At 48.0% G+C, this 25,172-nt stretch overlaps 1 protein-coding gene across 1 annotated transcript in view; it reads left to right on the top strand.

The window, feature by feature from the left end:
- The window catches only part of LOC137535368 (zinc finger protein 721-like), a 92,914-nt gene extending 68,026 nt beyond the window's left edge, over positions 1–24,888 (top strand). Inside the window, exon 4 of the mRNA XM_068257200.1 lies at positions 23,818–24,888. Coding sequence (XP_068113301.1) covers positions 23,818–24,773 — 956 coding nt within the window. The 3' untranslated portion in view covers positions 24,774–24,888. The remainder of the gene's footprint in view (positions 1–23,817) is intronic.
- The last annotated feature ends 284 nt before the right edge of the window (positions 24,889–25,172 follow it).

Raw genomic sequence — 25,172 nt, 5'->3', positions numbered from 1 at the left:
CAGTCCAATAGTGCAAATGTCCCCCACCTAGCTGACACAGCCCACTTCCTGAACTCTGCTGCATAGACTTCTACCGGATCCTTGCCTTGCCGCAAAGTCTTGAGCTTCCGCTCAGCAGTGGAGGCAATGTCCGGATCATCATAAATTATGGCCATGGCCTTAAAAAATTCCTCAACTGACGTCAGAGCCTCATGCCCTGCCTGAAGGCTATACGCCCATGTCTGAGAATCCCCTGACAAAAGGGTCTTAATAAATGTAATTCTCTGTGCCTCAGTTCCTGATAAATTGGGTCTTAACTCAAAATACGACATTACTCGATTTTTAAAATTCTGAAAGTCAGATCTATGACCAGAAAACCTTTCGGGAACAGACATACGCAAGTCTGTAACTGGAAGAGATTGCACTGAATTCACAGCTGTCTGATGGACTTGTATGGACCCAGATAAAGCAGTGATCTGGGTCTGATGACCGTCCAGCACTCTGATGAAATTTTCCACCGAGGTGGTGAGTGCATCAAGACGGCTGTGAAGTGCGTCCATTTTGTTTTTTAGGTCTGGCGTTCTGTAACGATGGGTGTCAGCACACAGAGAGAATCTGATTATTGGTGATCTGCAGTATCACCAACAATACAGATGTATACCTGATTATTGATGATCTGCAGAATCACCAATAATACAAGTATGCCTAACCTCTGGACACCTAATCGAGTGTAATGTATAGAGCAGCTGGAGGCTATCTCCCGGGGAGCGGGAGACACAGGTAAGATCGAGCAGGAACCTCCTGATGAGCAGGTGGTCCTTAGCGGTGTGAGACCTATCTCCTAGGAGAGGAGGTAGCGGTAATCTGACAGCCCGTGATTCCCTGGAGAACTGGGAATCAAACTATACTGCAGCCAGGAGACTCCTAGGGGATAGAGGCCCCGGCTGTACTGCGGGAGAACTCCCTGAAGAGCAGGGGGTCCCCGCAGCTAACTGACACTAGGTGGAATAGTATCACAGGTAGTATAGAGAGACTGTACACTCTAGGAATGAGCGACAGCCAGAAGGGTCAGGCAGGCCAGGTCGGCAACACACGGGCAGATAAGATACAGAGACAGAAGACTGATTCGGTAACCGGGTACAGGCAGGGTTTGGCAATAGGTAGGCAGATATGCAGAGGTACCGAATCAGAAAGCAAGAGAGGAGTCAACAGAGCCAATAGTCATAACGGGAAGGATCCTAGTCTGGGGTGTGAGGTCCGTGGTCTCGACACCCAGGAACTGGTCTAAAGTATAACACAGCGATAGCACCGTAATCCTAAGCTTGGGTGTGAGGTCCTTGATCTCAACACCCCGGAACTGGTCTAAAGTATAACACAGTAATGACACAGTAATCCTAAGCTTGGGTGTGAGGTCCTTGGTCTCAACACCCCGGAACTGGTCTAAAGTATAACACAGTAATGACACAGTAATCCCAAGCTTGGGTGTGAGGTCCTTGGTCTCGACACCCCAGAACTGGTCTAAAGTATAACACAGTAGTAATCTGGCTAAGTGTGAATTCCCTGGTCCACCTGGTTCTAACACACTGAGAGATCTGACTGAGGTCTGAGTGCTCACACGTAAGTATTCGCAACGGCAGACAACCAGAGACTGACCAGCGAGATCTATATATAGTGCAGCGCTCCCCAGCGCCACCCAGCGCCACTCAGCCAATCAAGGGCTGCGCTGAGATCAGCTGATCTACCTGATCAGCTGATCCCTCTCCTGCTGGCATAAAGGGCCTGCCCCCCAGCGTGCGCACGCGTAGCTCTCCATCTGTGTGCACTAGAAGGCTCAGGTAAATCAAACGCATGCTGCTGTGCGGAAACCGCCGGTGTGAATGCGGAGATAGCCGCCCCGCCGCCAGACCGCGCGGCGGTATCTCCGCAATCCATTACAGTGTGCTCCCTGCCTGAGTCTCTAGAAGGGTGTATCCTGGGGGGGGGGGGGGGCTTCTGTAAGACACACAGCCACTTGTGCTGCAGACAAGTCATGACAAGTGTGCTCCCTGCCTGAGTCTCTAGAAGGGTTTAAGCGGGGTGGTGTTTTGTAAGACGCACGGCCACTTATGCTGCAGACAGATCATGGCAAGTGTGCTCCCTGCCTGAGTCTCTAGAAGGGTGTAAGCTGGGGGGGTTCTGTAAGATGCATGGCCACTTGTGCTGCAGACAAATCATGACAAGTATGCTCCCTGCCTGAGTCTCTAGAAGGGTGTAAGCTGGGGGTGTTCTGTAAGATGCACGGCCACTTGTGCTGCAGACAAGGCAGCCATATACTTAGGCACTATTACCGTGTAACAAATGTATAACTTGTGTGTGTCATGTATGACATATTCAGGCAGGGATCACACTTGTGGGAACTGCAGGCATTCTGTTGTGATAAATCACATGAGAATACTCAAGTAATGCTTTCCTGTGGACATGTATGGTCAGGTGTTAACATGTAAGTTTTTCCGCATGCGGGAGAAGAAAACGTTGTTGCTTTTTTCACACTCTGCATGCAATTCCTATTGCTGTCAGACAACCGCTGCAATGAGAATGGGAATAGGAGAGCAGCCAAGGCTAGACGGATACTGGTGATAAGGGATTTGATTATTAGGCACACAGATAGGGTAATCTGTTGAAGAAACCGTGAATGCCATACAGTGTGTTGTCTCCCAGATGCTCGGGTTCGGCATATAGCGGAACGCATTGGCAGATTATTGGGTGGGGCTGGGGAAGACCCGGCTGTCATGCTACGCATTAGTAACAATGACAAAGTTAATGGGAGATGGAAGGTCCTCAAAAATGACTTTCAGCTACTTGGAGATAAACTTAAAGCAAAGACCTCCAAGGTGGTATTTTCTGAAATACTACCAGTGCCACGCGCTACATCTGAGAGACAGAGGAAGCTTAGGGAGTTAAATAAGTGGCTGAGAAATTGGTGCAGGAAGGGGAAGGGGGGTTGTTCCTGTAGAACTGGGCTGACTTTGCAGTTGGCTACAGGTTCTTCTCCCCAATGCAGCAGGGATGGGCTACACCTAAATGGGGAGGGTGCAGCTGCATTGGGGAGAAGTTGGCTAAATGGTTAGAGGAGAAAAATCTCAATGTGTCGACAAGATAAGGTAAAAAAAACCAGTTGTAGCCTAATATTACAGGGAATGGATAGGGGGTGGGGGCAGTGTAAAAAGTAAGGAGGCAGTGCAAAGTTCATGAAGCCCATTAAATGTAACCAAAATTGGAAAATGTGGTGGTAAAAATATAAAGTGCATGGTAACCAATGCTAGGAGAATTGCTAATAAAATGGATGAACCAAAGTTCATTCTGATCGACTAAGGCTATGATATTGTGGGAATACCAGAGACATGGATGGATGAAAGCCATGACTGGATAGCAAATTTAGAGGGATACAATGTGTTTAGGAAGGACAGAGCAGGGAGAAAAGGTGGAGGGGTTTGTCTCTTTGTTAAATACTCTTTTACAGCTGCCATGAACGATGAACTGGATGGAGATTGTGAAGATGTGGAGTCTGGGTAAATATTCATGGTGGAAATAATGGTTGTTATTTGCTTATTGGGGTGTGCTTCATGTCGCAATATATTCATGATACTGCCGAATGGCAAATACTACAGCAGATTGAAAGAACTACAAGTAAAAGTGAGGTCATAGTTATGGGGGATTTCAACTATCCAGACATTGATTGGGATATTGAAACTACTCATTCCAGTAAAAGTGGCAGATTTCTGTCAACCCTACAGAACAATTGACCAGATAAAAGACAAGATAATGGCCTCAATTCACTAAGATCATGCTGGAGATAATAAGGCAAGAGAAAACGTACCTCCACACAGTAAGAGAGTAATCTTATCTCTTCATTCCTTATGTTACCTCTTTTGTAGTTAATTTACCTCCTCTGTAGTTATTTTCACATGCAGTTAATTAACAGCCTGTCTTTAACTGTGGAGTTATTTTAAGGATTGAAGAGTTAACTTAAAGACAGGAGAGTTAACTTTAGGTTTGCCTGAGGTAAAATGTTTCCTGAATACGACATGCCCCATCACCATGGTGACCACTCTAGAAACGTTATTATAGACAGGAGATAAGCTTAGTGAATTGAGGCCAATGTATCAAACGTGCAGGTTCAAGAACATTTGGGGAATAGTGGTCACAACATAACGTTTGATCTGGTGATTGATAGGTCACAGAACAGCGGAACATCTAAAACTATAAAGTTTAGAGAAGCAAACTTAAGTCAACCCCGGCAGGCACTAAGTTCGGTGGACTGGGATAAAATAATACAAGGTAAGAGCACTGAAGGAAATATCCCATATGGAAACAAAATGTCTAGGAATAACAAAAACATGCCTCTTTGGATGAATGGAAAGGTTAGAGATAAAATGAAGTGGAAAAAGAATGCTTATAAGGCCTTAAAACAAGAGGGGACCGAGGCTGCATAAAGCAATTATAAGGAGTGCAATAAAAGTTGTAAAAAAGACATTAGGGTGGCAAAGATTGAAACTGAAGTTCAAATCGCTAGGGATATCAAATCTAACCCAAAGAAGTTTTAATATTAATTTATTAAATTAATTTTAATATTAAATACTCAATGCAGGAAGAAGTGAAGGCAAGACTAAATAAAATAAAAATGGATAAGGCACCTGGCCCGGATGGCATGCATCCTCGGGTCCTAAGGGAATTAAGTTCAGTTATTGATAAACTCCTTTATCTTATCTATTTGTGACTCCTTTTTAACTGGCAGAGTTCCAGTAGACTGGTGTACAGCCCACGTTTTCCCATTATTTAAAGTGACACTGAAGCGAAAAAAAAATGATGATATAATGCAGTGATTCCCAACCGCTGTGCCGCGGCACACTAGTGTGCCGCGGCATGGTGCCAGGTGTGCCGTCCAGTACGCTGGAGGGGGGAAGCAGCGCTAGGAGGGGCAGTGGAGGCAGCGGTTTGGAGGGGGGAAATATCCCCCCCCTCCCTCACCTGGGACCCCTCCTTCTGCCTCTCTCCCCCTCCATTTAGCGGTGGCAAGTGCAGGGCGGCTCGGCGGCGGGGAGACATGCGCAGACTTACCACTTCTGCGTTCCAAGTGCCGGCAGCGTCATGTCGTCAGATCTCCGCCTTCAATGCCGCCCACTGTGCTTCCTGATTAGCGGAAGAGCAGTGGGCGGCATTGAAGGCGGAGATCTGACGACATGATGCTGCCGGCGCTTGGAACGCAGAAGTGGTAAGTCTGCGCATGTCTCCCCGCCGCCGAGCCGCCCTGCACTTGCCACCGCTAAATGGAGGGGGAGAGAGGCAGAAGGAGGGTTCCCAGGTGAGGGAGGGGGGGATATTTCCCCCCTCCCCACCGCTGCCTCCACTTCCCCTCCTTCTAGCGCTGCTTCCCCCCCTCCTGGGCATCTATACTGGGGGGGAACTGTACTAGCTGTACTGGGGGCAACTAAACTAGCTGTACTGGGGGCAACTAAACTAGCTGTACTGGGGGCAACTAAACTAGCTTTACTGGGGGCAACTAAACTAGCTTTACTGGGGGCAACTAAACTAGCTATACTGGGGGCAACTAAACTAGCTACACTGGGGGCAACTATACTAGCTATACTGGGCACTACCTACCTATGCTAGCTATGCTGGGCACTATGCTAGGTATGCTGGGCACTATACTAGCTATACTGGGTACCATACTAGCTATACTGGGTACCATACTAGCTATCTGGGCACTATACTAGCTATACTGGGCACTTTACTGGCTATACTGGGGCACTACCTACCTATACTGGGGCACTACCTATCCATACTGGGACTATACTAGCTATACTGGGGCACTATACTAGCTATACTGGGGCACTATACTGGGGTAACTATACTAACCATACTGGGGCAGCTAAACTCCCTATACTGGGGCAACTATGCTAGCTATGCAGCCGCACCCCAGCCCCCCCCCCCCCCCCCCCCCAAAGCCTGCTACACACGGCACTGTCCACTAGGTCGCGCAAACACCCGCGCGCCCCCCGCCGTTCCCCGGAGAAAAATATGGTCAGAAAGTGTTCCCCAGGCCGGAAAAGGTTGGGAATCACTGATATAATGAATTGGTTGTGTAGTACGGATAATTAACCATTTATGCCGCCTGGACATGATCCTCACGTCCAGGCGGCTGTCACAATACTGATGCGTGCTCCCGCGGGCACGCCCGCGCGCCTCCGTGCTGTCCCCCGGTAGCCCAGGGATGAATCAATGGGAACATGGTTCCTGTTTATTGACCCGAGTCCCCAGCTGAAAAACCGACGGCCTCTCATAAGAAGCCTTGGTCTTTCTGGGGAAAAAAAGTTTCCGTCCTCTATATGCTTCCAAGAAGCTAGGAGGACTGGAAAGATAAACAAACTCACTGTGGCTGTCTACATACTTTTTTTTTTAGAGTTTCTTCTGTTTTAAGAAACACATATTACATTTAACATTAACTGTTTATTTCCCACACCAAAAATTACCCAAATAAAATTTTTAATGAAAAAAAATTACAATGAAACAAAAAAAACAAAGAACATAAATAGTTACTTAAGGGTCTGAACTATTTAAATATGCATATGAAGAGGGTATATTACGACCATTTTTTAAATTATAAGCTTGTAAATCAGGGGTCCCCAAACATTTTCGGTCAAGGGCCGGGACAACATACTTCAGACTGCTGGGGGGCCGGAGTATAGATACAGTGGCTTGCAAAAGTATTCGGCCCCCTTGAAGTTTTCCACATTTTGTCAGATTACTGCGACAAACATTAATCGATTTTATTGGAATTTCACATGAAAGACCAATACAAAGTGCTGTACACGTGAGAAGTAGAATGAAAATCATACATGATTCCAATTTTTTTTTACAAATAAATAGCTGCAAAGTGGGGAGTGCGCAATTATTCAGCCCTTTTTGGTCTGAGTGCAGTCAGTTGCCCATAGACATTGCCTGATGAGTGCTAATGACTAAATAGAGTGCACCTGTGTGTAATCTAATGTCAGTACAAATACAGCTGCTCTGTGACAGCCTCAGAGGTTGTCTAAGAGAATATTGGGTGCAGCAACACCATGAAGTCCAAAGAACACACCAGACAGATCAGGGATAAGGTTATTGAGAAATTTAAAGCAGACTTAGGCTACAAAAAGATTTCCAAAACCTTGAACATCCCACGGAGCACTGTTCAAGCGTTCATTCAGAAATGGAAGTATGGCACAAATGTAAACCTACCAAGACAAGGCCATTCACCGAAACTCACAGGCCAAACAAGGAGAGCGCTGATCAGAAATGCAATCAAGAGGCGCATGGTGACTCTGGACAAGCTGCAGAGATCTACACCTCAGATGGGGGAATCTGTCCATAGGACAACTATTAGTTGTGCACTGCACAAAGTTGGCCTTTATGGAAGAGTGGCAAGAAGAAAGCCATTGTTAACAAAAAAAGCATAAGAAGACCCGTTTTCAGTTTGCCACAAGCCATGTGGGGGACACAGCAAACATGTGGAAGAAGGTGCTCTGGTCAGATGAGACCAAAATGGAACTTTTTGGCCAAAATGCAAGACGCTATGTGTGGCGGAAAACTAACACTGCGCATTACTCTGAACACACTATCCCCACTGTCAAATATGGTCGTGGCAGCATCATGCTCTGGGGGTGCTTCTCTTCAGCAGGGACAGGGAAGCTGGTCAGAGTTGATGAGAAGATGGATGGAGCCAAATACAGGGCAATCTTGGAAGAAAACCTCTCGGAGTCTGCAAAAGACTTGAGACTGGGGTGGAGGTTCACCTTCCAGCAGGACAACGACCCTAAACATAAAGCCAGGGCAACAATGGAATGGTTTAAAACAAAACATATCCATGTGTTAGAACGGCCCAGCCAAAGTCCAGATCTAAATCCAATCGAGAATCTGTGGCAAGATCTGAAAACTGCTGTTCACAAACGCTGTCCATCTAATCTAACTGAGATGGAGCTGTTTTGCAAAGAAGAATGGGCAAGGATTTCAGTCTCCAGATGTGCAAAGCTGGTAGAAACATACCCTAAAAGACTGGCAGCTGTAATTGCAGCAAAAGGTGGTTTTACAAAGTATTAACTCAGGGGGCTGAATAATTATGCACACCCCACTTTGCAGTTATTTATTTGTAAAAAATGTTTGGAATCATGTATGATTTTCGTTCCACTTCTCACGTGTACACCAGTTTGGATTGGTCTTTCATGTGTAATTCCAATAAAATTGATTCATGTTTGTGGCAGTAATTTGACAAAATGTGGAAAACTTCAAGGGTGCCGAATACTTTTGCAAGCCACTGTACAATAATGTAGAAAAATATAACATTGACCTTAGGTATTGTAGAAAGCACCATCTCTAAGTAATTTTTTTTGTGTGTGGGGTCCGGTAAAAAAGCCTTAGTTTGAGGACCACTGTTGTAAATAGTGATGGACGCAAAACTGAAAAAAAAATGCACCTTTATTTCCAAATAAAATATTGGCACCATAAATTGTGATAGGGACAAAATTTAAATGGTGTAATAACCAAGAGAAATGCGCAAATAAAATACATAGGTTTTAATTATGGTAGCATGTATTGTTTTCAAGCTATAATGGCCAAAAACTAAGAAATAATGACTTTTTTTTCCATTCTTTTCTTACTTTTCCTGTTAAAATGCATTTAAAAAACAATAATTCTTAGCAAAATGTACCACCTAAAGAAAGCCTAATTAGCGGCGGAAAAAGCAAGATATAGATCAATTCATTGTGATAATTTTTGATAAAGTTATTAGCGAATAAATGGGAGGTGAAAATTGCTCTGTTGCATAAGGTGAAAAATCCCTGCGTGCTGAAATGGTTAATAGAACATTAGTAGCAAAAAAAAAAAAAATTAGTCTCATGTTTATTTTCAGTTATATAGTTGTTTTTTTTTTTTTTTTTATAACATTGCATCATTCTCTAATATTTGCAGTTTACACACTATGCTCAGCACTGTAAATTATTAAGATGTGGAATGTATTGCCACAGGAAGCAGTTATGGCAAATTCTATATCTGCATTTAAAGGGGGCTTAGATGCAGTGCAGTTTCTAGGCTAAAATGCACCCAGGGCGAGGGTGTAAAAGTTGCCCCCAGCATAGGTTAGTTAGGTAGGTGCCTCCAATATAGGTAGTCAGTGTAATTGCCACCTGTATAGGCTAGCTAGCTAGGTAGGTAGGTAGGTAGGTGCCCCCAATACAGGTGAGATAAGTAAGTGCCCCCCAGTATAGGTTAGATAGGTAGCTGCCCCCCCAGTATAGGTTAGATAGGTAGGTGCCCCTCAGTATAGGTTAGATAGGTAGCTGCTCCCTAGTATAGGTTAGATTAGGTAGCTGCCCCCCAGTATAGGTTAGATTAGGTAGGTGCCCCCCAGTATAGGTTATATTAGATAGCTGCCCCCAGTATAGGTTAGATACGTAGCTGCCCCACAGTATAGGTTAATTAGGTAGGTGCCCCCCAGTATAGGTTAGATAGGTAGCTGCCCCCAGTATAGGTTAGATTAGGTAGGTGCCCCCCAGTATAGGTTAGATTAGGTAGGTGCCCCCCAGTATAGGTTATATTAGATAGCTGCCCCCCAGTATAGGTTAGATACGTAGCTGCCCCCCAGTATTGGTTAATTAGGTAGGTGCCCCCCAGTATAGGTTAGATAGGTAGCTGCCCCCAGTATAGGTTAGATTAGGTAGGTGCCCCCCATAATGGAGGGGGGAGCCGGAGCCACGGGGAGGGCAGCCCGACCTCTCCCTCCCTTCCTCTCCCGGGCCGCCCTCCATGCTCCCCCCTCAGATGCAGAGTGAGCAGGAAGCGCTGTATACAACTTACCTCCCTACGTTCCAATCGCTGCTCTCTCGCCGACAGTCTCCTCTCTGCATACACGCTGATGCACACGCTGATACACACGCTGCTTCCGGCCAAACAGGAAGCAGCGTGTATGCAGAGAGAAGACTGGCGGCGAGAGAGCGGTGATTGGAACGTAGGGAGGTGAGTTGTATACAGCGCTTCCTGCTCACTCTGCATCTGAGGAGGGAGCACGGAGGGAGGCCCGGGAGAGGAGAGGAAGGGAGGGAGAGGTCGGGCTGCCCTCCCCGTGGCTCCGGCTCCCCCCTCCATTACAGCGCCCCCCTCCCAACAGCGTTGAGGGCGGCGGCACGGCCCGCACAGCCCTAGAAACGGGCATGCTTAGAAGCTTTCCTTGCATTGACAGACATCCATGGCTATAATTACTAGGTAATGCCCAGTGGTGTTGATCCAGGGATTTTATCTGATTGCCATCTGGAGTTGGGAGGGAATTTTTTTCCTTTTGGGGCTAATTGGACCATGCCTTATAAGGTTTTTTCGCCTTCCTCTGGATCAACAGGGATATGTGAGGGAGCATAAGGAATTTGGATTTTTGCCAAGGAGCTGTGGTCCTGTCGTGCAATCACCCTTTAATTCTATAAACCTGTGAGTCGGTGCGGCCAGTATATAGTACATAAAGAAAATGCAGACATTAATTGGCCTTAAACTCCATTTCATCTCGGTTCAATCAGTAATATCTTTATTGCACTTTCAGGAATCGGGTTACAGAAAGGCTCCTTTGAGGAACCATTACACAGTTAGCAATTAAAAACTTTTTCTGCGCAGAAAATTTTATGTTAAAACCACCGGAGCCTACCCACATATCCCCCTGATATTCACTAGGTTTGCGTGCATGGAGTCCATCCGTAGACACTAAAGCTCCATGCACCCAAACCCAGGCCACCTAGCTGTCATTCAACAGCACACCACCATACACACAGCAGCTGCCCCCCCTAAAAGGGGATTAGTCCTCTTTAAATATTTGCATCAAGCTGCAGCATTATTGTATTAGCCAACAAAGCACGGAAAGGCAGGCTAGTAGACTTCACAAGTTAAGCAGAGACAGCGCTGCCCAAGCACTATTCCTCCAGCATCATCATCATTAGTTATACTTGCGTAAGTCCATGGGGTTAGCTTCTCTCTGCTATGTGCCACAGCGCTCCTCGCTTCTGGACATCTGATGTTGCTGCTTGGGAGATGGTCACATGATAGATGCCTCCTCCGTCCGGGAGTCCAGGATACTCCAGGTGCCCCTCAGTAATCTGCCCCAATCTCAGCACATCAGTGTCCCTTTGCGGATTGCCTGTGTTTGGCTGCTTTCCCCCATCAGAGACTAACACTCTGTGCCTGCTCTCCCCGGCTAGCTGTGTCGGCGTTAGGCGATGGGGGACGCTAGCTCAGCGTGGAATGGCAGCAGGCTCCTCCCACCGACCAGTTTCGCGTCACATGACGCTTCATCAGGGCGTGGGATTTTATCTGATTACCATCTGGAGTTGGGAAGGAATTTTTTCTTTTTTGGGGCTAATTGGACCTGGCCTTGTAAGGGTTTTTCGCCTTCTTCTGGATCAACAGGGTTATGTGAGGGAGCAGACTGGTGTTGTACTTTGTTTTCTGGTTGAACTCAATGGACGTATGTCTTTTTTCAACCCAAATAACTATGTAACTGCTGCCAGCTGGCCGTCATGTGCGGAAAACACAAAGAATTATCCGCCAAAAACCAGCAGCCATTTTCAGCGAACTCCGGTGTCATCCCTGCCTCACTGTAACAATGTGTGTGAAGCTTGTTCTGATGTCTCTGTATGTGTGATAGTGTTTGTTGTAAATAAAGTTGGTATAAATTAAAAAGTAAAGTGTATTTGTTTGGCTGGTATGGACTGAGCATGTGCAGATATGACATCATATGCACACCTCCCAACTTTTGTAGCCAGAAAAAATGGACACTAAGACCCGCCCCTTTCACACCATTAGCTATAACCATTTTGCAGCCATGTGCCCCTTATACAGCTCCTTTGTTTCTACTGGTCCCCCTCCCACACCTAAACCATTCCTTGGTGCCTAGTAACCCCCTCTTCCCCAGTACAGTTTCCCTGCTGGTGGGTTTCCGCTTGCCTCCCCAACAGCTTCCCCCCTCCCTCTCCCACAGCTTCCCCAGTGGAGGTGGGCTCCTCTCTCTCTCCCCTACAGCTTCCCTGGTGGTGGCTGGCTTCTCCCTCCCTCCCCCAACAGCTTCCCTGATGGTAGTGGGCTTCCCCCTCCCTCCACAGCTTCCCTGGTGGTGTGCTTCCCCCCTCCCTCCCTCCACAGCTTCCCTGGTGGTGGGCTTCCCCCCTCCCTCCCTCCACAGCTTCCCTGGTGGTGGGCTTCCCCCTCCCTCCCTCCACAGCTTCCCTGGTGGTGGTGTGCTCCCTCCTCCTCCCCCCCACAGCTTCCCTGGTGGTGGTGTGCTTCCCCCTCCCTCCCTCCACAGCTTCCCTGGTGGTGGTGGGCTTCCCCCTCCCCCCACAGCTTCCCTGGTGGTGGCTGACTTCTCCCTCCCTCCCTCCACAGCTTCCCTGGTGGTGGTGGGCTTCCCCCTCCCTCCCCCCACAGCTTCCCTGGTGGTGGCTGGCTTCCCCCTCCCTCCCCCCACAGCTTCCCTAGTGGTGGCTGGCTTCCCCCTCCCTCCACAGCTTCCCTGGTGGTGGTGGTGGGCTCCACTCTCTCTCCTCCACAGCTTCCCTGGTGGTGGTGTTCTTCTCCCTCCCTCCCTCCCTCCACAGCTTCCCTGGTGGTGGTGAGCTCCCCCCCCCCCTCCCTCCCTCCACAGCTTCCCAGGTGGTGGTGGGCTTCCTCCTCCCTCCACAGCTTCCCTGGTGGTGGTGGGCTTCCCCCTCCCTCCACAGCTTCCCCGCTCCCTCCACAGCTTCCCCCTACCCTCCACAGCTTCCCTGGTGGTGGTGTGCTCCCCCCCTCCCTTCCTCTACAGCTTCCCAGGTGGTGGTGGGCTTCCTCCTCCCTCCACAGCTTCCCTGGTGGTGGTGGGCTTCCCCCTCCCTCCCTCCACAGCTTCCCCGCTCCCTCCACAGCTTCCCCTCTCCCTCCACAGCTTCCCTGGTGGTGGTGGGCTCCCCTCTCTCTTCCCCACAGCTTCCCTGGTGGTGGTGGGCTTCCCCCTCCCTCCCTCCACAGCTTTCCTGGTGGTGGTGGTGGTGGTGGGCTTCCCCCTCTTCTACTTCTTTCCTGTTGGTGGTGGCTCCCACTTTCCGCCTCCACAGCTTCCCTGGTGGTGGTGGTGGGCTTCCCCCTCCCTCCCTCCACAGCTTCCCTGGGGGTGGTGTGCTTCTCCCCTCCCTCTCCTCCACGGCTTCCCTGGTGGTGGTGTGCTTTCCTCTCCTCTACAGCTTCCCTGGTGGTGGTGGTGGGCTTCCCCTCCTCTACAGCTTCCCTGGTCGGTGGTGGGCTCCCGATCCCTCCTCCACAGCTTCCCTAGTGGTGGTGGGCTCCCCTCTCTCTCCTCCACAGCTTCCCTGGTGGTGGTGTGCTTCTCCCCTCCCTCTCCTCCACGGCTTCCCTGGTAGTGGTGTGCTTTCCCCTCCTCTACAGCTTCCCTGTTGGTGGTGTGCTCCCACCTCCTCTACAGCTTCCCTGGTGGTGGTGGGCTTTCCCCTCCTCTACAGCTTCCCTTGTGGTGGTGGTGGTGGGCTTCCCCTCCTCTACAGCTCCCCTTGTGGTGGTGTGCTCCCCCTTCTTGTCTGCACAGCTTCCCTGGTGGTGGTGTTAGTGCCCCCCTCCTGTGCTCCCCCCACTTAGCAGTATAAGTGCAGAGTATGGTGATGTAGAAGCCTTGCATCTCTTACCTCTCCAGCACTGTGAATTCTCCAGCCACTGACCCCCTTAGTGTCCGGCATCTCCATTTCCTCATATCATTATGCGACACATGAGAAGATGCCGGGCACTAGAGGCAGCGGTGACAGGGAGGTTCAAAGTGATGGAGAGGTGAGATATGCACGGCTTTCATTGCACAATACTCTGCATTTATACTGCACACAGAGATCACCTAGAACACACAGTACGGTCACACAGGTGTTAATGTGAGATGGTAACAGTAAATGCTGATCACACAGCAGGCAGTGACCAGCCTAGGGGTATTGGAACAAATCTAATTTTTTAGGGGGCACACGGACATCACCTACAACACGCAGTACGGTCACACAGATGTTGAAATGACACGGTAACAGTCAGTACACTTTGAACACACAGCAGGCCAGACAGTGACCAGCCAAGGGGTGTTGTCACAAAACTTATTTATTTTTTTGGCCCACAAAGATCACCTAGAATTCACAGTACGGTCACACAGGTGTAAACGTGACATGGTAACAGTACACGCTGATCACACAGCAGGCAGTGACCAGCAAAGAGGTATTGCCACAAATGTCTGCCACACTGTTCTTTTTGGGCAACTGATATCCCTGATAAGTCAGTATGGTCGGTGACACAGGTCCTGCTGTAATGCTGTATGAGGGTAACACAGCATGCGTCGTGTCACAAGTGTCAGACACGAAATTACTTTTGCACAGGGCGGCGGGCTGTAACCGTGACACAGCCACACACTATACTGTATATGGTGGTGTAGTGTTACTACAACACATCACAAGAAAGCAACTACCAATAATAACTACAGCAGGGTTAATGTCTCTGTCAGTATTTAAAAGGATTTTTGTGGTTAGGAAGAGTCCTCAAATGGACTATTGGGGGGTCCCCTAGTTGGTGAACTGCAAGTAGCAGAGCAGCTAGGAAGCAGATATACAGCACAATATTGCAATTCAGCCTCTCTAACACTGTCCCTGTATCAGCAGCAGCAGCTCCTCCCCCCACACTGACTGCTACACAGCACTATATCACACTACAGCCTCACTAACACTTTCCCTGTATCAGCAGCAGCATCTCCTATCCCTACACTGACTGCTACACAGCACTATATCACAATACAGCCTCTCTAACACTGTCCCTGTATCAGCAACAGCAGCTCCTCTCCCTACACTGACTGCTACACAGCACTATCTCACACTACAGCATCGCTAACACTGTCCCTGTATCAGCAGCAGAAGCACCTCTCCCTACACTGACTGCTACACAGCACTATATCACACTACAGCCTCTCTAACACTGTCCCTGTATCAGCAGCAGCATCTCCTATCCCTACACTGACTGCTACACAGCACTATATCACAATACAGCCTCTCTAACACTGTCCCTGTATCAGCAACAGCAGCTCCTTTAACTACACTGACTGCTACACAGCACTATATCACACTACAGCCTCTCTAACACTGTCCCTGTATCAGGATCAGCAGCAGCTCCACCCCCTACACTAACTGTTACACAGCACTATATCACACTGCAGCCTCACTAACACTGTCCCTGTATCAGCAGCAGCAGCTCCTCCCCCTACACTGACAGCTACACAGCACTATATCACACTACAGCCCCTCTAACACTGTCCCTGTATCAGCAGCAGCAGCTCCACCCCCTACACTAACTGCTACACAGCACTATATCACAATACAGTCTCTCTAACACTGTCCCGGTATCAGCAGCAGCTCCTCCCCCTACACTGACTGCTACACAGCACTATATCACAATACAGCCTCTCTAACACTGTCCCTGTATCAGCAGCAGCAGCAGCTCCCCCCCCCCCTACACTGACTGCTACATAGCACTATATCACACTATAGCCTCTCTAATACTGTCCCTGTATCAGCAGCAGCAGCAGCTCCTCCCCCTACACTGACTGCTACACAGCACTATATCACACTACAGCCTCTCTAACACTGTCCCTGTATCAGCAGCAGCAGCTCCTCTCCCTACACTGACTGCTACACAGCACTAAATCACAATACAGCCTCTCTAACAATGTCCCTGTATCAGCAGCAGCAGCAGCTCCTCCCCCTACAGTGACTGCTACACAGCACTATATCACAATACAGTCTATGTAACACTGTCCCTCTATCAGCAGCAGCAGCTTCTCCCCCTACACTGACTGCTACCCAGCACTATATCACACTACAGCCTCTCTAACACTGTCCCTGTATCAGCAGCAGCAGCTCCTCTCCCTACACTGACTGCTACACAGCACTAAATCACAATACAGTCTATGTAACACTGTCCCTCTATCAGCAGCAGCAGCTCCTCTCCCTACACTGACTGCTGCACAGCACTATATCACAATACAGCCTCTCTAACACTGCCCCTGTATCAGCAGCAGAAGCACCTCTCCCTACACTGACTGCTACACAGCACTATATCACAATACCGCCTCTCTAACACTGTCCCTGTATCAGCAACAGCAGCTCCTCTCACTACACTGACTGCTACACAGCATTATATCACACTACAGCCTCACTAACACTGTCCCTGTATCATCAACAGCAGCAGCAGCTCCTCCCCCTACACTGACTGCTACACAGCACTATATCAAAATACAGTCTCTCTAACACTGTCCCTGTATCAGCAGCAGCAGCTCCTCCCCCTACACTGATTGCTACACAGCACTATATCATACTACAGCCTCTCTAACACTGTCCCTGTATCAGCAGAATCAGCTCCACCCCCTACACTGACTGCTACACAGCACTATATCACAATACAGTCTCTCTAACACTGTCGCTGTATCAGCAGCAGCTCCTCCCCCTACACTGACTGCTACACAGCACTATATCACACTACAGCCCCTCTAACACTGTCCCTGTATCAGCAGCAGCAGCTCCTCCCCCTACACTAACTGCTACATAGCACTATATCACACTACAGCCTCTCTAACAATGTCCCTGTATCAGCAGCAGCAGCTCCTCCCCCTACAGTGACTGCTACACAGCACTATATCACAATACAGTCTATGTAACACTGTCCCTCTATCAGCAGCAGCAGCTTCTCCCCCTACACTGACTGCTACCCAGCACTATATTACACTACAGCCTCTCTAACACTGTCTCTGTATCAGCAGCAGCAGCTCCTCTCCCTACACTGACTGCTACACAGCACTATATCACACTACAGCCTCTCTAACAATGTTCCTGTATCAGCAGCAGCAGCTCCTCCCCCTACAGTGACTGCTACACAGCACTATATCACAATACAGTCTATGTAACACTGTCCCTCTATCAGCAGCAGCAGCTCCTCTCCCTACACTGACTGCTACACAGCACTATATCACAATACAGCTTCTCTAACACTGCCCCTGTATCAGCAGCAGCAGCTCCTCTCCCTACACTGACTGCTACACAGCACTATATCACAATACAGCCTCTCTAACACTGTTCCTGTATCAGCAGCAGCAGCTCCTCTCCCTACACTGACTGCTACACAGCACTAAATCACAATACAGCCTCTCTAATACTGTCCCTGTATCAGCAGCAGCAGCAGCTCCTCCCCCTACACTGACTGCTACACAGCACTATATCACACTACAGCCTCTCTAACACTGTCCCTGTATCAGCAGCAGCTCCTCCCCCTACACTGACTGTTACTCAGCACTATATCACAATACAGCCTCTCTAACACTGTCCCTGTATCAGCAGCAGCAGCAGCTCCTCCCCCTACACTGACTGCTACACAGCACTATATCACACTACAGCCTCTCTAACACTGTCCCTGTAGCAGCAGCAGCTCCTCCTCCTACACTGACTGTTACTCAGCACTATATCACAATACAGCCTCTCTAACACTGTCCCTGTATCAGCAGCAGCAGCTCCTCCCCCTACACTGACTGCTACACAGCACTATATCACACTACAGCCTCTCTAACACTGTCCCTGTATCAGCAGCAGCTCATCCCCCTACACTGACTGTTACTACGGTGACCATACGTCCCGCTTTACCCGGGACGCGTCCCGCCTTCGGGGGGCGCTGTCCCAGGCTGCATGAGGTCCCGGGAAACGTCCCGCTTTTAGCAGCGGGACGTCCCGGCCTCGGGACTCTGGCCACCGTACAATGAACTAGCCGCAGCGTCTACTAGACGCTGCGCTAGTTCATTCCCCGCAGCCCCGCTCCAGCCTGCATTGTCCTCCTCCGGCAGGCACAGGCAGAGCAGGGCTACGGGAAGATGGCGTCCGGAGGCGGAGCCCTGTACTGGAGACTATTTGTCTCCAGTACAGGGCTCCGCCTCCGGACGCCATCTTGCCGTAGCCTGCTCTGCCTGTGAGAGGCTGAGCGGGAGATTGAAGATCGTCCAGGCCAGGGGGAGCTGCACACACCAGAGGCCGGCTGCGTGAGGGGACGTCTTCTGCCAGGTGAGTAAATGCTTTTTCTTGCAGGTGAAGTGTTTGCCCACATTGTGTACATTTTGTACTGACATGTTTACCCAAATTGTGTTCATTTTGTACTGACATGTTTGCCCGCAGTGCGTTTATCTTGTACTGACATGTTTGCCCGCAGTGCGTTTATCTTGTACTGACATGTTTGCCCGCCGTGTGTTCATTTTGTATTGACATGTTGCCCGCCGTGCGTTTATTTTGTACGGACATGTTTGCCCAAATTGTGTTCATTTTGTACTGACATGTTTGCCCAAATTGTGTTCATTTTGTACTGACATGTATGCCCGCAGTGCGTTTATCTTGTACTCACATGTTTGCCCGCAGTGCGTTTATCTTGTACTGACATGTTTGCCCGCAGTGCGTTTATCTTGTACTGACATGTTTGCCCGCCGTGTGTTCATTTTGTATTGACATGTTGCCCGCCGTGCGTTTATTTTGTACGGACATGTTTGCCCAAATTGTGTTCATTTAGTACTGACATGTTTGCCCAAATTGTGTTCATTTTGTACTGACATGTTTGCCCGCAGTGCGTTTATCTTGTACTGACATGTTTGCCCGCAGTGCGTTTATCTTGTACTCACATGTTTGCCCGCAGTGCGTTTATCTTGTACTGACATGTATGCCCGCAGTGCGTTTATCTTGTACTTACATGTTTGCCCGCAGTGCGTTTATCTTGTACTGACATGTTTGCCCCCATTGCGTTTATTTTGTGCTGAAATGTTGCCCCCATTGCGTTTATTTTGTGCTGACATGTTTGCCCCCATTGCGTTTATTTTGTGCTGACATGTTTGCCCCCATTGCGTTTATTTTGTACTGACATGTTTGCCCCCATTGCATTTATTTTATGCTGACATGTTGCCCGCAATGCGTTTATTTTGTGCTGACATGTTGCCCATTGCGTTTATTTTGTGGTGTCTGGGGTAACTGTTGCTGCATTTATTATTTAATGGTCATAGTTGGCTATGTTTGCTGCTTTGGGGTTATGACATACTATTAAATAGCATCACACAGTTTCTGCACACCTATGATGTGAATCCACGTTTGACCACATCACGGCGTAAACACTGCTTTCTTATGCCTCGCTGTTGCATCATTACGTTAGCTCCGCCCATAGAATGTCATTGCCACGCCAATTTTTTGGCGCGCGCGCTGCAGACACCACATTCTTCGGCGTGGCGCGCTAAGCGCGCCGCACCCCCTATTTTTTGCCGCGCCCCCCCCCCAATTCCCCCCGTCCCGGGTTGACCCTACAAAAATCTGGTCACTCAACTGTTACTCAGCACTATATCACAATACAGCCTCTCTAACACTGTCCCTGTATCAGCAGCAGCAGCAGCTCCTCCCCCTACACTGACTTCTACACAGCACTAAATCACAATACAGCCTCTCTAACACTGTCTCTGTATGAGCAGCAGCTCCTCCCCCTACACTGACTGCTACACAGAACTATATCACACTTCAAACTCTCTATCACTGTCCCTGTATCAGCAGCAGCAGCTCCTCCCCCTACACTGACTGCTGCACAGCACTAAATCACAATGCAGCCTCTCTATCACTGTCCCTGTATCAGCAGCGACTCCACCCCTACTCTGACTGCTACACAGCACTATATCACACTACAGCCTCTCTAACACTGTCCCTGTATCAGCAGCAGCTCCTCCCCCTACACTGACTGTTACTCAGCACTATATCACAATACAGCCTCTCTAACACTGTCCCTGTATCAGCAGCAGCAGCAGCAGCTCCTCCCCCTACACTGACTGCTACACAGCACTAAATCACAATACAGCCTCTCTAACACTTTCTCTGTATGAGCAGCAGCTCCTCCCCCTACACTGACTGCTACACAGCACTATATCACACTTCAAATTCTCTATCACTGTCCCTGTATCAGCAGCAGCAGCTCCTCCCCCTACACTGACTGCTGCACAGCACTAAATCACAATGCAGCCTCTCTATCACTGTCCCTGTATCAGCAGCGGCTCCTCCCCCTACTCTGACTGCTACACAGCACTATGGGCTCGATTCACAAAGCGGTGCTAACCCAGTTAGAGACTTTAGGCGTGATAACCAATTCACCACGCTGGTGAAAAGCCAGTTTAGGCGTGATAAGTTTAGGTGTGATAAGTTTAGGCATGCTAAGTTTAGATAAGTGTAGATAGCTTGCAAAGTTCCGCACGCAAAGCAGCGCCATTAAACTCTATGCGAAGTGTACCAGACTTTGCTAGCACAAAACTTTTGATCAGCTGTGCACTGCGGTGCTAACGCAGTTGGTGCTTAAACTTATCATGCCTAAACTTATCACACCTAAACTTATCACACCTAAACTGAGTTTAGGCATGATAAAGGGCTTTTCACCAGCGTGCTAACTGTTAGCACCGCTTTGTGAATCAAGCCCCATATCACACTACAGCCTCTCTAACACTGTCCCTGTATCAGCAGCAACAGCTCCTCCCCCTACACTGACTGCTACACAGCACTATATCACAATACAGCCTTTCAAATACTGTCCCTGTATCAGCAGCAAAAGCTCCCCCCCCCCCTACACTGACTGCTACACAGCACTATATCACACTACAGCCTTTCTAACACTGTCCCTGTATCAGCAGCAGCTCCTCCCCCTACACTGACTGCTACACAGCACTATATCACACTACAGCCTCTCTAATACTGTCCCTGTATCTGCAGCAACAGCTTCTCCCCCTACACTGACTGCTACACAGCACTATATCACACTACAGTCTCTCTAACACTGTCTCTGTATCATCAGCAGCAGCTCCTCCTCCTACTGACTGCTACACAGCACTATATCACACTACAGCCTCACTAACACTGTCCCTGTATCAGCAGCAGCAGCTCCTCCCCCTACACTGATTGCTACACAGCACTATATCACACTACAGCCTCTCTACTAGTGTCCCTGTATCAGCAGCAGCAGCAGCTCTCCCTACACTGACTAATTCTGAATAACAATGGCCACCGGGATTCTGCTTTTTATAAGGGGAGGAGTGGCCCGGGTGGGGATCATGTCTGTTTGGCCGTCATGTCCCATCTGACTTCAGGGTGAAGGTTGAAAACTGGCACTACAAAAAAAATATTGGGCAGATGCAAAATTTTGATGTTTGGTCATCACTAATAATTTATAATATAGTTTATAACAAATAGCATATGACCTATGCAATACAGAAATGCATTCATTTATATGCTGTATATCACATCATCCTGTATGTAAGCCACCACTTTTTTCCTCAATTTTATTGGTTTCAAACCATTTTATCTTTCCCCCTTTGCATTGTCCCCTCCTCACTAGGAGGGTTCGGGCTCCAGCTTGGGCCACCAGGCCTGTCTCACCAACTATAGCTTTATCAAGAGTGTGACCAAGACCTAGAGGAAGCCCTGGGGAGCCGAGTGCAGACTGATTCCTCCACATGCCTATATGGCTGGTGCCCTAAATAGCAGCCTTATTTAGTGAGTTTCCCTTCACACTCCACAAATCACCAGCTCAGCATTAATACTCCACAATTGGGGCTCCCTTTGTCTCTGTATATTTTATAAGGTGAAGAAAATCTTATCTCTCAGATGAGGATACAGCGGTAATAAGAATGTGTAAGTGACACCACATTGCTCTACAAACATAACACAGATTCCTTGCTATAAGTACATATAGGTCTGTAGTCACAGGAGTAACACATTGCTTCCATTGTCTCATCAAACTCTACAACTTGCTGCGTTTCCATGTATGGCCAATGCTTTAGCTGCAGGGATAGTCAATGAGATGCAAATAACTCTGACTTGTATGCAAATGTAATGCAAATTGTATGCAAATAATCACATTTGTCAGAAAATGCATTTGATTGGCCAAATGTCAGGCTACATAGAATTTGCATGCATACCAAAGTTATTGGCATGTGATTGGCCGCCTGTAATGTGCACAACCTTCTGCAATTCTCTGTCAGGCTGATAACTAGTGATGTTCAGTGACATGCCAATAACTCAGTGAGGGTGCGAATTGTATGCCAATTTAATGCAAATGTGCAATGAAGATAAGGGAATTGGTCGGCACCTGATGCTACTTTGCAGCCTATGGGGGGTGAGGGGGTGGGGGTGGTCAGGTCAGTGTTCTCCCCAGGCTCTTTTAGCCGGGTGCTCCACCCGGCTAGATTTGGTGACCACCCGGCTGTCATCGGCTCACCTCCTCACCTCCTCCTATGCTGTAAGCACAGTTGCCCTGCATTTTCAACTCGCCCCACCCGGCTACTTTTTCATGCCACCCGGCTACTATTTTATGCCACCCGGCTGGAAAAAAATTCTGGGGAGAACACTGAGGTGACTTATGCTTCATACACACTTGAGATAAAAGTCTTTGGAAAATGAAAGATCACAGACCAACTTTACCCCCTTCCATGTAGTATGAGAGCCATACTCTGCACAGTCTATTCTATGGAGCTGCACTCCCCGTCAGATAAAATCTTTGCAGGATGCTGCACACACAGATGCTGTAGACTCTCAAAAGATCATTATCTGCAAAAGATCTGTTCCTGCAAAATGCATTCATAGTCTATGAGATCTGCAGATCCTCATACACACCTTGTTTAACAGACAATCATCTGCAGATCATCTGCAGATCAGATCCACCAGGATGGATTTTCAGATCTGCAGATGATTGCCAGATCTGCAGATGAAGTCTGTTAAACAAGGTGTGTATGATGATCTGCAGATATCATAGACTATGAATGCATTTTGCAGATAATGATCTTTTGAGTGTCTACATCATCTGTGTGTGCAGCATCTTGCAAAGATTTTATCTGACGGGGAGTGCAGCTCCATAGAATAGACTGTGTAGAGTATGGCTCTCATACTACATGGAAGGGGGTAACATTGGTCTGTGATCTTTTATTTTCCAAACACTTTTATCTCAAGTGTGTATGAAACATTACTGTGCCTCCAGACAACCAGACACCAATCGTAGAACCAATCAGAAGGAAAAGTCCGGGCACCAGATAAGCTGCAGATCACCACTTTATTTCTTCCCCCATCCAAACGTACTGATAAACAACAAACACAGCGTTTCACGAGACGAGCTTGCTTCCTCAGAGACCAGGTGATCTGCAGCTTATCTGGTGTCCAGACTTTTCCTTATGATTGGTTCTACAATTGCTATATGCAAATGTGCAGCTGCTGCACTTGGTTCATTTCTAATCTGCATAAACTTTGCATCAACTTGGAAATATCAGCAGCTCACTGACCATCCCTAATGATAATTCTTCCTCCCCTCAGAATTCTCTAACAGGAAGTGATGATGTTTCTCTATTTGCAGCGCGGAGTCCCAGCATCAGGAACCTCTCAGAGACTCGTCTCTCTGTATCCATAGACTGTACAACGGATGATGATGTCACTGGACAAGAGTCTCCTGCAGAGATCCTGGTTGCCGATCAAGAGAGATCGCACACTAGAGAGAAGCCCTTTTTATGTGCTGAGCGTGGGAAATGTTTTGTTCAAAAATCAGATCTTGTTATTCATGAGAGATCCCACACAGGTGAGAAGCCCTATTCATGTGCTGAGTGTGGGAAATGTTTTGGACATAAAGGAAACCTCGTCAAACATGAGAGAACCCACATGGGTGAGAAGCTCTTTTCATGTGCTGAGTGTGGGAAATGTTTCGGAGAGAAAGGAAGTCTTGTCAGCCATAAGAGATCTCACACTGGTGAGAAGCCCTTTTCATGTGCTGAGTGTGGGAAATGTTTTGGACATAAAGGAAACCTTGTCAAACATGAGAGATCCCACACAGGTGAGAAGCCCTTTTCATGTGCTAAGTGTGGGAAATGTTTTGGATTGAAAGGAAGCCTTGTCAAACATGAGAGATCTCACACTGGTGAGAAGCCCTTTTCATGTGCTGAGTGTGGGAAATGTTTTGGGCATAAAGGACACCTTTTAAGCCATGAGAGATCTCACACAGGTGAGAAGCCATTTTCGTGTGCTAAGTGTGGGAAATGTTTTCGGCGTAAAGGACACCTTTTAACCCATGAGAGATCCCACACAGGTGAGAAGCCCTTTTCATGTGCTGAGTGTGGGAAATGTTTTGGATTGAAAGGAAGCCTTATCAATCATGAGAGATCTCACACAGGTGAGAAGCCCTTTTCATGTGCTGAGTGTGGGAAATGTTTTGTGCATAAAGTAAACCTTTTAAGCCATGAGAGATCTCACACAGGTGAGAAGCCATTTTCATGTGCTGAGTGTGGGAAATGTTTTGGGCAGAAAGGACACCTTTTAAGCCATGAGAGATCCCACACAGGTGAGAAGCCCTTTTCATGTGCTGATTGTGGGAAGTGTTTTGGGCGTAAAGGACACCTTTCAACCCATGAGAGATCTCACACAGGTGAGAAGCCCTTTTCATGTGCTGAATGTGGGAAATGTTTTGGATTGAAAGATAGCCTTGTCAAACATGAGAGATCTCACACAGGTGAGAAGCCCTTTTCATGTGCTCAGTGTGGGAAATGTTTTGGGCGTAAAGGACACCTTTTAACCCATGAGAGATCGCACACAGGTGAGAAGCCATTTTCGTGTGCTGAGTGTGGGAAATGTTTTGAACGTAAATCACTGCTTGTGAGACACGTGTGTTGAATGTGGGAAATGGTTTGACCATAAATTTTCTTTTCCAGTGTTTTACTTCTTGCAAAGCGCACATGGCAGCATTTGTACACTGAATCCCGGTGCATTGGATTGTTGCTGCTCTTTGACTGTCTATAGTACAGACCAAAAGTTTGGACACAGCGTCTCATCCAAAGAGTTTTCTTTATTTTCATGACTATAAACATTGTAGATTCTCACTGAAGGCATCCAAACTATGAATTAGCATATGTGGAAGTAAAGTAAATAACCAAAAAGTGTGAAAGAACTGAAAATGTCATATTCTAGGTTCTTCAAAGTAGCCACCTTTTGCTTAGATTACTGCTTTGCACACTCTTGACATTCTCTTGATGAGCTTCAAGAGGTAGTCACCTGAAATGGTCTTCCAATAGT

The sequence above is a fragment of the Hyperolius riggenbachi genome, chromosome 10 (genome assembly GCF_040937935.1).
Source record: "Hyperolius riggenbachi isolate aHypRig1 chromosome 10, aHypRig1.pri, whole genome shotgun sequence".
Classification (NCBI taxonomy): Eukaryota; Metazoa; Chordata; class Amphibia; order Anura; family Hyperoliidae; genus Hyperolius; species Hyperolius riggenbachi.
This window is presented reverse-complemented; position numbering and strand designations above follow the sequence as displayed.